Source organism: Pieris rapae, chromosome 1 (assembly GCF_905147795.1).
Source record: "Pieris rapae chromosome 1, ilPieRapa1.1, whole genome shotgun sequence".
Taxonomy (NCBI): domain Eukaryota; kingdom Metazoa; phylum Arthropoda; class Insecta; order Lepidoptera; family Pieridae; genus Pieris; species Pieris rapae.
Genome location: NC_059509.1, coordinates 9,850,117 through 9,865,490, shown reverse-complemented (window position 1 = coordinate 9,865,490; position 15,374 = coordinate 9,850,117). Strand labels below are relative to the sequence as shown.

The following is a 15,374-nucleotide window of genomic DNA, read 5'->3' as shown; positions in this document are numbered from 1 at the left end:
AATTCACATTAGACGGCTACATTTATTTCCAAAAAAAAAATTAAAATGTGCATGTTTATGAAAATAAATACAATTTCATGCTCAATCATTTATTACATATATTAATGCAGACACTTTAAAATGCAAATAAATTTTCCATATGAGGAGTTAAGCAAGTCATAACAACTGTTTGATATAATTAATTTTCTACGCTGGTCCTCGGCACGAAGGACAGAATGAGGGTAGACCTGGCAGGGACGACTATATCCTCTAACCTCACCTCAGAGTGGCTTGTGTAACTGAAAATATATTAATTTTTTATTTGGTGTAAATAATTACTTTACTCGCTTTGTATGACACATCGGCTTAGAACTAACTAAATTTAATGGAAGCATATGTTACTTAGTAGGTTCAGAGGCAAATAGCCAATCTATGTAAACCTAACTTTTCCAAAATTATTATTAATACGTACTTTGTGGCGAACCGGGTACTCTCAGTGAGATGGTGCACGGTGAGTGTAAGTGGCAGCACTGGCAGAGATAGCGCGCTAAGATCAGCACGAGCCAAATCGCCAGGGTTGTATAGAGATACATAGCCCGTGTGTCCAATCTTCCACCTGAATATAAAATTATTTAAATAAAGGAGAAAGCATAAGAAAATAATCGTAGTACAATAGTGGCTTTGTCATTTAGTGTTAAAATGTTCAATAGGCAAATAACAAAAATTCCGCAGGCTTGTAAATGCGTATGTATGCTTAGAATTGATCATATTATTTATAATGAAAGTTTACAAAACAAAAATTAAAACACTAAACTGTTTTATGGTCTGATTTGTGATTTTAAAACGCTTACACAGTGGTACCTCTACATACGAGTTTAATTCGTTCCGTTACATTGGTCGTATCTCAAAGTAATTTTCCCTGTTGAATTCAATTGAAATGCCATTAATGATTTCCAGTGCCCAAAACACCGCCTCAGTTGATTTAATGAAGTGTTTATGAATAACAAAGTTTTCACGCTTTAATTCGATAGATATCATCTTCTTCGGACCCATGGTTATGAAAAAAAATAAATGCGATAATGTTTTGTAAATGGACAAATTATAAAACGCGAACTATTCCAATTTGCTTGCAAAAACGAGGGAAAAAGCAAACAGACCAGGGTGGAAGAAGCTGTTACAGTAGTGCGATTACTCTTGCTCTGATCTCAAAGCAAAATAGCGCTCGCTCGGAGACTCGTAGCTTACTCGTAAATAGAAGTACCACTGGGTTTGATGTGAAATATCCAACTTATACCTGGTGCAAGCCAGCATGGTGCCGGTAGAGTTGACTGTAGGCGTAGCGCTAATGTTGAACATTCCATGCTCTACGCTAGCATCACTGCGGAGAAGTGATAGCGATGACAACAGTGATATCTGAAATGTAGCAAAAAATTATTTGTAAACGTCGTTCGTTCGTATTGGTCCATATAAAATATTTTTTACTTTTCTTGTTAGTTTCGTAATATCAAAAAAAAATCGAAAAAATTGCCCAGAATTATCAATTGCATTAAATTTTCATTCAGTTCATTTTATATATTTTTATAATAAAGATAAAACAAATTAAGTGTGAGAAGGCGTAAATATAGTAATATTCAGATTCCTACCGATGACGTGTCGTTATCCGTTGTCTGAAGTTGATCCATTGTTAAGACAGGCGCAGCTGGCATCAACATACTGAATGCAGCCAACTCTACGTTCGGCTCAGGTGAGTTCAACTGAAAGTTAATGAAGTGCATGAATAAACAAGAAATACATTCGAGAATCGTGACAGGACAGTAACAGTTTTGTATAGAAAGACGTAAATATTAATAATAGTTTTCGTTAACAGTATTATAAATATAAAAAAATAAAATAGCCTTTATTACTGATTAACCTGATACAAATATACATTAGATTTATTTCAATTTTCGGTATCAGTTTGCCTTTTGGCATAGGCCTCCCCTAGGCTTTCCCATCCTTGAAGAATTTAGGTTTATTTGACAATATGAAATCAATCTCATTTTTCACGTTCCCGTCTGGAGAAATCCAGGTCCATTTTTTATTTTTGTTTTTCTTATATAAACTATTTAATATCCTAAGGTTATGTGCCTGTGCCAGGTGTATTAGTCTTTGTCCGTTATCATTTCTTTTTCCTGTGCTGAATTGGCCTAGTATGTTATTTTCGTTTGTTAATCTTTTACCAATCTGGCCATTGAAATCTCCCATCAGTATGATTGCCTTGTGTGCATCTGCCAGTCCTGTCCAGGTCTTCGTAGAAATTATCCTTTATGTCTTTTGGTGTCAGCTCTGTCGGTGCATATACTTGAATTATTGACACAGTTGCATACCCAGGCAAGTTGATATTTAGTTGTGCAATTCGTTCTGATATTCCAATGAAGGACTGTATGTATTGACTGTAGCATTTTTTAATAAGGAAACCGACACCGTGTAGGCCTGGTGTGGTTCCTATATGGTATAATATGTAATTTTCATGTTGTTCAATCTTTTCTCCCATTCAATGGGAGAATGGGAGAAAAAGATTAACAGTATTACTATGACGAAACTATCGTAATATTAGTGCTACTTTCTTTTCGATATATGAATAATATGTCGGAGGTAACAGTACGAAAGCTAATAGACAAACCAAATGACGTCATTGCTTCATCTACAAATTAGGTACCAAAGCATTCCCAACCAACATCGCACGTCTCTGTTGACTATTTTGCGGACAACTGAAAATTGTTATTGTACGGTATCTTATGGTAAACTAAATGCTATGCGCCCACACAAAATATTTTTCATATAAAAAACGACAAGTCACTTGATATAAAATGAAGTTATTTATAATATAGTAAAGGTTAGTTAAAACAATGTTACCTGTACTAGAGGCCACCTAGCGACTCGTTGCTCTAAAGCGAGTACGGCAGCGTGTGCGTCGCTAGCGGGCAACGGGGCAGTGGACGCCGGGCGTAGAGACGTCGTGTTGCGTTCCAATAGGAACCATTCGGGCTGATCTTGCTCGGCTATCGTGAACACCGACTCGCCTGTAAACATAAATTATATTGAGATATTTATCTCTCAGTAATATATTTATTCGTGACAACGGTGGAAGTGATGTGCTTTTAGTGGAAATAGAAACATCCTCCAAGTTCCTCATCTTATAATTACCTTAATAAACTAATAATATAATTCATTTATTTTCATACATTTGACGATATAAATGGGCTTACCTATAAGTGGATAACCCAGATAACCCAGACGTAAATAAGCTATATATTTATAATAAAATAAACTCTTTACTAAACTGAATGACCGGGAATCGGGTTCCTTCATCAATAACATACTAAATGTATGTGTACCTTAGATGAAATTAATATGATGATGAATAACATCACTAAACATTTATTATTTAATCAGCTTATCACTGCACAATTGCACTATACAATTATTAACACTGGACATATTTAATTCCTATAATAAACTATCACAAATTTCACTGATCAAACCGCTTTGAACACACACACATCATACACTTTGTGTAATATTATTGTTAAGTCTGTAAACAAAAATTATCCTGTATTCTGTTTGGTAAACTTTAAACTAGTCTAAAACCATTACCAATATATATAATATAATTGTATAAATTAATGTACAAACCAGCTGATGGAACAACATAAGATGCGTCCACTAAATGCGACCAATGAGAGAAAAGCTCGTCAAGTGCGGGTTGATCTGCAGTGTACTTGTGTTGGTAGTACGAGTACTGAGTGAAGTCAGCCTCGTGGTCAATGCCACGCCCAGCTCGAGGCTCCTCGATAGCCTTTTCTATGTTTGTGTTGTTTACTACCAGAGTACGGGCCTTTTGCAGCCTAAAAATTTTTTTGGAGATTTTAAACTATTGACAAACTGTACGATATATGTAGGATATACGAGATTTAAGCACTATCCAATATAACAGATTTGAAATAAAAAATGTATGCTGTTGGTCTGAGGTCTAAAACCGTAATGGTTTTTTTATCCTTTTAAGGAAAAATTGTTGTGTATAATATATTTCTCAAATATTCTAATTTCAAAGTGTTATTACATATAATTTCATTACAAATATTATCTTTAAAAAATTCACATGATATTACTCAAATAATTCCCTCACCTTATACCATCAGCACCAGCCTTCATCCATATCTTAAGGACTGCGTCAAACTGTTTCACAACAGCCGGGTTATGGAAGTTCAGATCTGCTTGATCAGCACCATATTGGTGAAGATAGAACTCCTCACGAACTGGGCTCAAACTCCATGCAGGCTCATTCAGAGTGGAAACCTAAGACATATTTTTAATACTTTAGTTGTGTAAAACTGAATCATTGCTTAACTTGCAGAAATCTTTCTCAGGGAGCTGGCATATTGTCCCAAAATCGAAAATATATATTTTAGTATAGTAGTAGTAGATTTAAATATCATTTATTTAAAGAAAAAGAACCCAGAAAACATTAATATTATTAAGATCTGAGGCAAAGACCAAGGGTTGCTATCACATACTACGTGTTCAATATCTTTCAACTTAATAATACACTTTTATTATTTAGAGATGAAATTAAATTGTATCTTGAAAATGAACTAACACCTCTTATATAATAAATTCCCTATTAGCTATTATCACTTTAAATGCTAAGAGAAGGTAATATGTTGCAAAATTTAATTTCTATAAACTTACCCAATTGTTAGGAGGTTTCGCCGTATTATTGTTTGGGTCAAACTCGGTGCTCGCGCGCCACGTGAAGTAGTCGTTGTACTCGGCAGAACGATTCTGGCTCAAAAGGAACCACTTGTGCGATGTTGACACGAAGTTTGCCGTCAGATCAACAATTACCCTGTAAAGATTATTAAAGATTAAACAGTGTGTTTAAAAAAGGCTAATTAGGATATAGCAACCTATTTTGCTTGCAGTTAGGAGATTTTTGGTGATTCACAATAGACTTTTGGCCATTATCTATATTTTCCTCTGTTAATGTTTAAATTAGTTTTGTTCCTAAGTCCTTGGACGGACACACTGAAAATTCGCTGTTGGTCTCTCTTTGAACTCGTAAACTGAGGTAGCAGCTGTGCGCCATACTTAATACATAACTCAATAATTAGGCGAGCGCTATTTGTGACCTCTGTGCCAAGAACTTTTAAAGCCTGACCATTGGTGGAATTACATCTATCCCAACTCTTTCTAGCGTTAAATTGATTGAGAGATGAACAATAAATTATAGTTAATTCGAATTATAATCTATGTACACTATTGGTTGCAAGTTCGTTTTAAAATTTGAACAATAACAGAAGCGATTTCATATAATATTACTGAAGTAACTAAACAGAAAACTTACTTAATACCAGCTGCCTTGGCCTTAGTGACGAATTCCTTGAACTGTTTAAGACATGGGACATTTTCATCTTCTAGAACAGAGTAGGTATCCTTGCATGATGGAGCAAACACTGCAGCTACCTTGGCGTTGGTGAGTAACGGCAGGTCAATGGCACTGTAGTCTTCAACGCTTGATGCATCAACCAAGGGTCCTCTCTCAAACCTATGGGATACATTAAAAAAAAATATTTTGTTTATGATAACCTCATACTTACAGTACACATTTATTATAATATAATTTAATCAAAAATATTCTATTTTTACGCAATTATACTATTATTCAATTAAACGAATGAAGGGAATGTTCAAATCCTATAGTCTAGTAGAAGTGGTATGTGGCGTTTTAATGTGATTTTAAATATCTAAGTTACTTAATTAGTTACATTTATTGATTAACTATGTTATAATGAACAACTCTACATACACTAACTATGTATTTTATCAATGGTTGTTGTACACTGTATAAAAGTGTTCAAACTCACCAAAAGAAAAGTTCTTGCCAATTATAGAAACATCGAATTCTTCATAGTTAAGGGATCTATCAAAAGTTAATTGGTTTTATGAAAATCTCTGTTAGAAATCTTATTTCTGTACGTCATACTATAAGGTACAATGCCAATATTCTTGCAATAATTATTAAATAATACTGTATCATTATCGTAAGACTTATCACAGTACTTAAAACATATGTTTTTGCTTTGGTATATACTGACCATTTCTTGGGGGCTGGTGGAGCACACTTGGGCGCCTGTATGATGATTATGATGGCTCCTGCCAGCATACAGAGCCACATTGCCCAGAACAGCACAAACATGAACCAGCGCAATCGCACCCACATTGGATCATCCGCGTATTTCATGAGCTCCTCTTTGGTGAGACCCATGAATTGCTGAAAAATAATTGTATTTCCAGTTTTTTACTATCGAAAATGACAATGAAGTACGAACAAATTTATAGGACGCATGACTACAGTGAGGGCAATAAAGGCATTGTAATCTTGTGATTAAGTATTAAAGATTTCAATATTGTAATAAAATTTATGATATTTTAATATCATAATCTACTAATACACATACTTTTCTACTAGAAGCAATAATTGTTGAATTGTAGAATATTTAACATTTTTATATTAGCTTAATTTAAGTTTGTATTATTAAAAATAATTACCAATCTTTTGATTACATGTAAAAATGTCAGTGCTTGACAAAATCGGCAGATGTGACATCTAGTCCTTCTAAAGCCAAACACTTATCTGGTCCGCTGATTTATAGAATAAATACAAATAGTCCTTTTCAGACTAAAAAAAATAGTGAAAGCCACAAATAACAGACATAAATTGCAATAAACACTAAGTGGTACATACCCGCTTATTAGCATCGAGTTCGATCTTAGCATCGCCATTCCTATGATCTTCTACCACATATTTAGCGTCAGCCATATCTACTCTAGTGACAATCTTGGCTTCGTCTTCCTTCGAAAGCAACTTTTCCTCAGCCCCGTCGCCTGAACCTTTCTCCTTCTTGAGACTCGACTTAGATGTACGAAAGTCTGTAATTGTATAAAAGGACTTAATGAACACATTTGGGAACAACACATGACTTCCCGTTTGTGCAACAAGTCTGTACACATTGTTACACTTGTCACAAGTAAGATTACTTCAAGGATTTTTTTTTATATGGTATTTTTCAATAGCTGATTGTTTTCCTTCATAGCGTTACAGATTTGTATCAGTACATGCACCTTTATCAAAATCCAGTTGTTTAAAAAATCTTATTAGTAATATTTTTACATTAGACATAGGAAGGCATTGCTTCGATATTTTGTTTTTGTTTAGTAAATCGATTTGGGATTTGTAGTACAAGTTTCAAATTAATCAGTAATTACAACAATCAAAAATACAGTACATACAATTTCCATAACCTACGTAGTAATAATAATAAAAAAAATAAAACTTTTGTCCCTGTAGCAGTGTACCTTTATCGCTGGCAGCATTTCCTCACTGTATTACGATTAAAGTAACTGATTATGAAGCAAGTAATTTACTTCAATTACTTATTGAAGTAAATTTCTTTCTATAAATAAAGGAAAACGTTATAAGCCGAATGTTTAACATACCATATATAATACAATATATTATATTATATGTTAAACATTCTTCTCATTCAGTCAACGCTGTTTGCTTGTCGTGATGCCATTTAATTTAGTTTGAACCATTGAAAACTGTTCTAGGCCGTTATAATCTAATGTAAATGTCAATAACTTCTTTAATAATTCTCTATATTATACAACTATCATACTACTTACAAGGAACTATTTTACAGGGGAGCCAATGACAATAAATTTAAAACATTTAGAATTCAATTTAAAGAAGGACAAAAACATTTATACTTACTTAATTTTTCAAGTTCATTCAGAAAATCAATGATAATTATAAACTGAAAAAGGTATACTCGACGAAACTATATATAAAGCAAATTCACTTTGACGCCAGAAATTTAACCCTTTCTTTACTCTTAAGAGTATGTGAGGAGATCAAATTAAACTGACCTTGTTCCAATTGAACCCTATAATATAATGGAGGCCTGGTTCTAGAGCAGTCACAATAAGCGTCCGAACTTGAAGCGGTTTAACGGAAAACTGCCATTGACGGATCACGGAATTCAGAACTGCCCATGTTTCAGGGCTGTCACGACGGGTACCAGGTTTCTTTCGAAAATAATAAATATTACTTCGAAACTTATTTTAGTTCGAATGTATATTTCTACTAACTATTTAAAAGATATCCTGAAGTAAATATTACATGTTTGTATAGTATTTAAAATAAAACCTGTATAAAACCGGTTTAATATTTATTCGACAAACCAAATAATTTGTGTTTTGATCCCTAAGGGTGACTCCCGTGTATCAAAAACATAAGGGGAAATCTAAATATGTACTAGAAGTTTTTGAAGTGTTTAACTTAAGTTTCAGAGTCCTGTCCATAAAATATATGACACACCCCAATTGCTGGTATGTTAAATTACCATGTAATAATGATTAAAAATAGATATCAAACGTTATATGATAAAATATATATACACTAATAAAATTTGATAATTTTTTTGCTAGTATTTAGTGGCTATGTATATATATTTATGGTTATGGAGATAATTTTTTGAAATAAAACTCATTTACCTGCCAGCCCTAAATTAGGCTTAAAAATAAGTATATAATGACTAGCACGGTTGTACACAAAAAAATCTGGCTTAATGACCGCTCGGAAGCACACAGATTGTCTAACGACATCGAAGAATGCTAACTACAAATAATACAAAACTTCATACCCAAAATAAATTTGAACACATAAAAAAATGTGTTTATTAATTTTAGGTACATATGCATTACAATATGTAAGATTCGGAAACCCTTTTATATAAAAAAAATACCTGTGTCAGGGTTTCCAGCTCTTCCGTAACAAACTTAATTATAAATTCCTTAGAATATAAAACATATCAATTATATATACAAAGAATCATCGAATACATTTATTTTCTCGATATTATAGGATCAAAAATACCAATAAAGAAATATTGCAATTGAAAAATTGCAGAAATAAACCCTGGATATATCCTTATATATTATATATAAGAAAGCAATCTTTAAGGCATATATTTCAAAACATAATCGCCACGTTCCATATTAAACTATATTTCCGCAAGAGATAGGATCATAGTTAATTAGGCGTCCTCAGAACAGATTTTTTTTTAGTCGAGGTTTTACCTAACAAAGCTCACGTGGTCTTGAGAGGAGTATCTTAGTGCTAATATTTAATACTATGGTATAAGTATTTTACTAATTTAAATATGCTAAGATGAGGCAACCCTGAGACAAGTAGTCTCGATGCAATTTAAATTGACACAGAAATTATCAGTTAACGTACCACTATTAGTGCAGTTTGTGTTTGTGCAGTGCACTCACATTTCACAACTTTCTATAATAATATGTTTCTATGCTGGTGTATACTGAAGAAGTTAAAACATTACTCAAGCCGCACCAATCCAACGTTATTTCAAAGCGGTATAAATAATATTGTAATTCCAAGAATACTAACTATAAGGTTGGCTAAAAAATCGCGGTTTGTTTCATGTTCCTCACATCAACACTAACTATGCAATAAACTCAGTTTCGTATCGCGCAGCCCAGACACACAACGCCCACTATTTTAGCCTCGACTTGTTTAGGCTATCGCGGAATGTGGTTAAAAAGTGTATTAAGAATATCCATAGCGCAAAATCACCAGCATCATGAACACACACCATAACTTACATACCCTCACTTTTACACCATCATACAACACAGCCAAATTAGGTACCACTTAGTTAAATGTATTGAATACTTTTTGTTTATTTGTTCCCTTTTGTAATCTTTGAACCTTTTTGTAATAAAAAGGTATGATGTATTACATCTCTGGCTAGAGATGGAATACATCATATAGCCAGAGATGGAACAAATTTTGTTTGTTATTATATATATATGTATATAAACTACTACAAGCAGGAAATTACTAAAAAATTTAACAATTTTACATAATACTACGTATATGTTTACTAATGAAATCTCTTTAAATTTGTTAAAAACTAGTCTGTCCGACGTGGCACTTCTTTTTTTCCATAAAAATGTAATTCCACATTAATGTTTATTTAAAAGTAAGTTATGCAAATATTTTTTTACTTACTACGTAAAAAATTTTTTTTTCACACTAGACATTCAAATTATGACTGTTTTTGAACTAATGACAATGACGTGTTTCCGAATAAAGGAATTTAGCACTGCAGCAACCTAAAAACGATATAGATAGCGATATTTATATATTGTAATGTTCACTTTTACAACAAAGAGATAAAAAAACAATACAACAGCCAAAATTAACACAAATTAATAAAGGACTTGACGTATGTGATCCGATATAATTACATTGTTTGAAAATGTAAATGTGTAAACATATGGATATTGAAATACCCGTCTTAACGTTGCCAAGTACACAATCATTTAATGAGTTCTGATATTAAATATTGCGTCGTTCTGCAAAGGCGTAAAGAAACACTTTAGATAGAGTATTGAAACAATATTTGTTTAATCTAAAATCTAAAGATGTATTTATGAAATTCAAAACTATTAAATAACTAAGAAACTTAAACTATAACTTTCATAAAAACTAAAGTAATCTAATTGGAAGGATTTACAAGGTCTTTTTCTGCCAAATTACGTTAATCTGTGGTAAGAGAGAATTATTAAAAGGAGGAATTTTAGGAGTAATGGAATGCTTTTGTAATTGACATGCGTCTTCGACCCAATAGTGAAATTTCACCTCTCGCCATGTCAGCCAAATCAGTCGGAGCCATTATTAGACAACACGAATTACAAATGCAAAGTAGTAATTACTAGGTTTGCAAATAAAGAGTTTTTATTAAGACAAACCAAAAATTATCTCAATTGTATAAAAAAGAAGTTTCAGTCAACTTGTAAGCCCACAAGTGCTTGGACGGGTTCTGTGCAAATTCGAGGAAGGCTCAGGAATGCTGATTTCTTTACGTGTTTTTATGGAGCCCTGCGGGGCGGCAACAATGCTGTTTAAAGAACTCACAAACTGCATTTCAACGATAAATAAAATTTGCAGACAGTACAGAATTGGTTTTTTTGTCTACTCAGTAGCAGTAATACGTCATATCAATTATACTTGATTTGCACTTTTGTCGTTTACATTTAAGTTTCTTTGTTACAAGTAACGCTTAAATATATGTAATTATATGTAACATAGTTAAATTTTCTCTTTATTTTATTAAATAATTTTTATCCAAGCAAGTTTTCATTCAAATCCAGTATAAAAATCCTACAATACAAATTTGAAGTCGAATTAAACACTTAGTTTTTACTTGAATCATTATTTCAGTTCTTCTCGTTTTAACGCGACTCGTTATGTTTTAGTTGGAATCTTATTGAATAATAAATAACATAAATTGTCGACATTTTTATTTAATCCACGTTAATAATAAATTAAAATGATAAATTTCTTCAGTATTAGAGAAAACAAATTTTAAAAAAACTCATTCGACTTGGAGATAACTCAAACGTCTAGTATAGGTCACTAAAATTTAATCTTGTCAAGTGGAATATTAGACTTCGTGATGAACATCTACGATCCTATAATAGCTTGAGTACCGTTAGAACTTCGAGGACCGAACCTGCACAATGCACTAACTTCACTGTACTATCCTACTTCTACATCGATTTAGTATTTTTAGCAGAAAAAAGCCGTCATTCTATCTCTCTCAATAATATTTACAATGTATATAAAATTATTCGCTATGAGCAAATACATATATATAGAAATCATAAATTTTTGTTAATTCAATATCAAAAAATTATTGCCGTAGCAATTAATAAAAACAGAGCATTTTGAGATGTAAAATATTTAATTATATTAGAGGTGTAAAGTCACGTCTTATTCTCAATCATTTTAGAATTTGAAAACGCATCTGTAAAATCAAAAATCGAGATATTGTAAATCTTAAAATAATAAAGTCATTGTACTTACAAATTAGTCTACAGAGGTTCACGAGACGTCAGTTCAATAAGAAATTAACACGCGAAATACGCGAGGGCACTTGTACTCTTTCACTGGCCTTTCATAAAGTTAGAACAGTACCTACAGTATTTCTATAATTTACGCCTCTCATTCCCGAAGCACAGATTAACAGAATAATTTTTTAATAAGCTAATGAAATCATAAAAAAATCATTTTACATATATATGTGTATAATCATATATAGTGAATGTTGACTACTACATCTCCAAAGTGTTATTCTTTTTCCACATTAAAACAGATTGTGAAGAACGTAATACTTAGTTTTTGTCTGATACCATATGTATATATCCGGTCTATGTCCAGTTAATTTAGATATAAAAATAGTGGTCAAGTAACCAAAATTCCCGGTAAGCTAAATATTGGTGAAGAGCTGGGATTAACAGTCAAATAAAGTTTAAAAAAATTATATTATTAATTTATTCTTTCCTTCTACCATTTCATGAATCCAGAGCCAAGAACTGACAAAATGAAGCAGAAGGATAATAATATATAAATAAATAAATCAGTGGCACTAAAACCTCTTTAGGTCTTGTCCTCAGATTTCTGAAGCTGTTTCATGATCAATTTTGAAATGTAATGCAAGTAGGTGATCAGCCTCTAGTGTCTGACACACGTCGTCGACTTTGTGGGTTGGGTCTAAGACATGTCGGTGTAATCACGGTGTTTTCCTTCACCGTCCGAGCAAATGTTAAATGCGCACATAGAAAGTCCATTTTTGCAAAGCCGGGGATCTAACCGACGACCTCAGGCATGAGAGTCGCATGCTGGAGCCAGTAGGCAACCATTGCTCAATATATATTAATTTATTATGATTTAATAGGGTTTTTATGTATGTGTTGTTCCTAAACAATTAACAGACTCTATTTTAGGAAGCAATATTATTTCAGAATTAAAAGTTTTATATACAAAATAATATTTTTATTTTATTAGATTTTTTATACATAAACCAACTATTAATTAAATTTCATTACATTATATTTTCATAGTCACTTTATACAATCTTAATCATTATATTAATTCTTTATTGATTTTGGTTTAACTTTTCCAAAAACTCTTCGAACAATCTATTTCGTTCCTTTTGTATACTGTTTGATTCCTCCACAATATTAATTAACCTATCTAACTTTTGTTCAACAGTCCGTTGTCTATCTCTCAATTCTAGAGTTACTTTTCTAAACTCTGCATTTCTTTTTCTTAATAATTTACGTTTTACTTCATCATTAGTTACAGAAGGTTCACCATTTTCTAGATCGTCATATTTATTTGTTGAACCAATATTTCTAAGAACTTTAACAAGTCTCTCGCTTGTCCCATCTCTAAGTTTTTGTTGTATTTCAGGTTGATATTCTCCATCAATATTATAAATTTCTTCAAATAAGTCAAAGTATGGCCATTTAAAAGCCGTCATTCCATTTTTATTCCTTTTTCGCAATAGTCTTACATATGTCTGTTTCAAATTTCTAAACTTCTTATCACAACTGTCTGCAGCTTTGCCCACCGCATTACCAATTTCAATCCACACATTCTTTTTTCTTATCTTGGGGTTCCTAAATCTTTCTATATTTTGCAAATATAGGGTTAACATCCCAACAATGCTCTCTCTATCCCAGTGATCATCTGGATCATCTGGAGTCTCCATTACATCCGAATCATTAAGCTGCATTAATGTGCTCTCAAACTGAACATACTCAATGAATACAAGTGAAAATAAAATCTTTAACCACAAAAATTTTTCAAAAATGTTCAGCGTGTCTCAGCATCAATTGAATCAATTTATAGGTATATAGTATTTAATTCTTCAAGTCCTGAAATACTAATAAGGACTTCTTGAAATTACACTGTCGTCATTGCCCAGATTGCACGTTTTCTCTGCACACATTAATTATTAGTATCCTGAATTATATTTTATTAAATATAAAAACTAAAGGTTGAAAGAAATACGTTTGCGTAAATGAAAATAAAACTCAAAAGCGATGCAAACAACGTAAGCGTTGCATCATTCAGCGGTGTATCGACAAAATGGCGCTGCGTGTGGCGTAGCTTATCCAATGAAAGCGCTTTATAATCCGACAAAATAGAAAGTGTGGTTTCAGTAACCATTTAAACAAATATAGAGCGATTATTAAGAACTATGTGTTTTCTTTATTATGCAAATAGCAGACATTTACTAATAAATCATACAAGTCTTTAAAGAAATAATTATTATTAAGTAAGTTATTCGCTTTTCTACGAAATAGCAAACTACTTCCATTACTCGCAATGTTTTCAAGGTTGTTCATGAACGTCAACACCAGCTGATAATACATACTTATAATTACCTAACGGATGTGCTTATTACTAATTTCTTCGGACTTTCTTCGTAGTAAAATATAACCTAATAACTAATTAAAGATTATAAGGGATAAAGTCCAACCAAAGAGCAAAATTGTGGAACCTGTATGGCGATCAAGGCCAATAAATACCACGCCCAATCGATTAACTACGGGATAGTTTGTTTAAAATATTACATTTCATTGAAAGAATAATAACGAATGCTCACCTTCATCATTTTCGGAAATAGGCTTGTAAAATGCAACATGATCGTCTTCTTTCACCTGAGCTCCGTCGATGTTGAGATGATTTTTCCTGGACTCCGACATATTTATGCCGCGAAACTCCAATTTTAAAACTTAAACTGCACAAATAGCAATAAATGTTTTATATGAATCAGTTAAAATATTGACATTTATATTCCTTATCCTTTTAATTCAAATATCAAACAGGCCACACGGTAGTTAGCAGTTGGCACATAATATGATAATAAGTTGATTTCAGATTTACTTGTTAGTTGTTAGCTAAGCGAAAGCAGACTAGTTCGACTTCGAAGTTCGAACTTCAAAAATAAATCGAATACCCAACTCCGATTTGCTCCTAGTCTCCTCTACCACTCTGTGTCTGTGAAATAAGAATTCATGAATGAAGTTATGGTCGATTGTGTCACAATTAAAACTCGGAAACACGATCCGGAAACTGTAGTCTGTACCATGAATTGCAATTCAGAAAGAATATTCGGCTTTCCTTTTCATATGTTTGTGTATATTTTCTCACGTCTAGTTTCTCTTCCTTTTTCTTGAAACTGGTTTAAAGTTAAAAGTTTGTATGGGCTTTATTCAGTAATATGATGGCACAGATCAGAAAAAAAATGTGTAGGTATCAAGTTTTTAAAACACTGCATGTATATTATTAATTTGCCTTGAGGTCTTCTGTGCCAATAAACAAATATTAATTAAGTCTTGCGATAGGTAATGTAATCCGCCTTGATGTGTGAAAATGAATCCGTCGCTCAATGAGCCATGAGGTCCCGACG

General features: G+C 32.5%; 1 protein-coding gene across 4 annotated transcripts; it reads right to left on the bottom strand.

Moving 5' to 3' along the window:
• Positions 1–73: 73 nt before the first annotated feature.
• On the bottom strand, positions 74–15,176 carry LOC110991977. Of its 4 annotated transcripts, none has more exons than XM_045634474.1 (14): positions 15,051–15,176; positions 14,849–14,962; positions 14,568–14,702; positions 6,767–6,951; positions 6,117–6,292; positions 5,366–5,566; positions 4,711–4,867; positions 4,148–4,317; positions 3,655–3,866; positions 2,875–3,041; positions 1,623–1,733; positions 1,274–1,392; positions 452–595; positions 74–278 (listed from the first exon to the last, which is right to left on the bottom strand). In XM_045634474.1, exons 3-14 carry the CDS (start codon positions 14,665–14,667, stop codon positions 179–181), a joined length of 1,842 nt encoding a protein of 613 aa, XP_045490430.1. In that variant the 5' UTR covers positions 14,668–14,702; positions 14,849–14,962; positions 15,051–15,176; the 3' UTR covers positions 74–178. The 4 variants fall into 4 exon arrangements, with proteins under 4 accessions (XP_045490430.1, XP_022113278.2, XP_045490429.1 ...); XM_022257586.2 differs by having other exon boundaries at positions 14,927–14,962; XM_045634473.1 differs by having other exon boundaries at positions 14,568–14,962; positions 15,051–15,175.
• Positions 15,177–15,374: the final 198 nt, after the last annotated feature.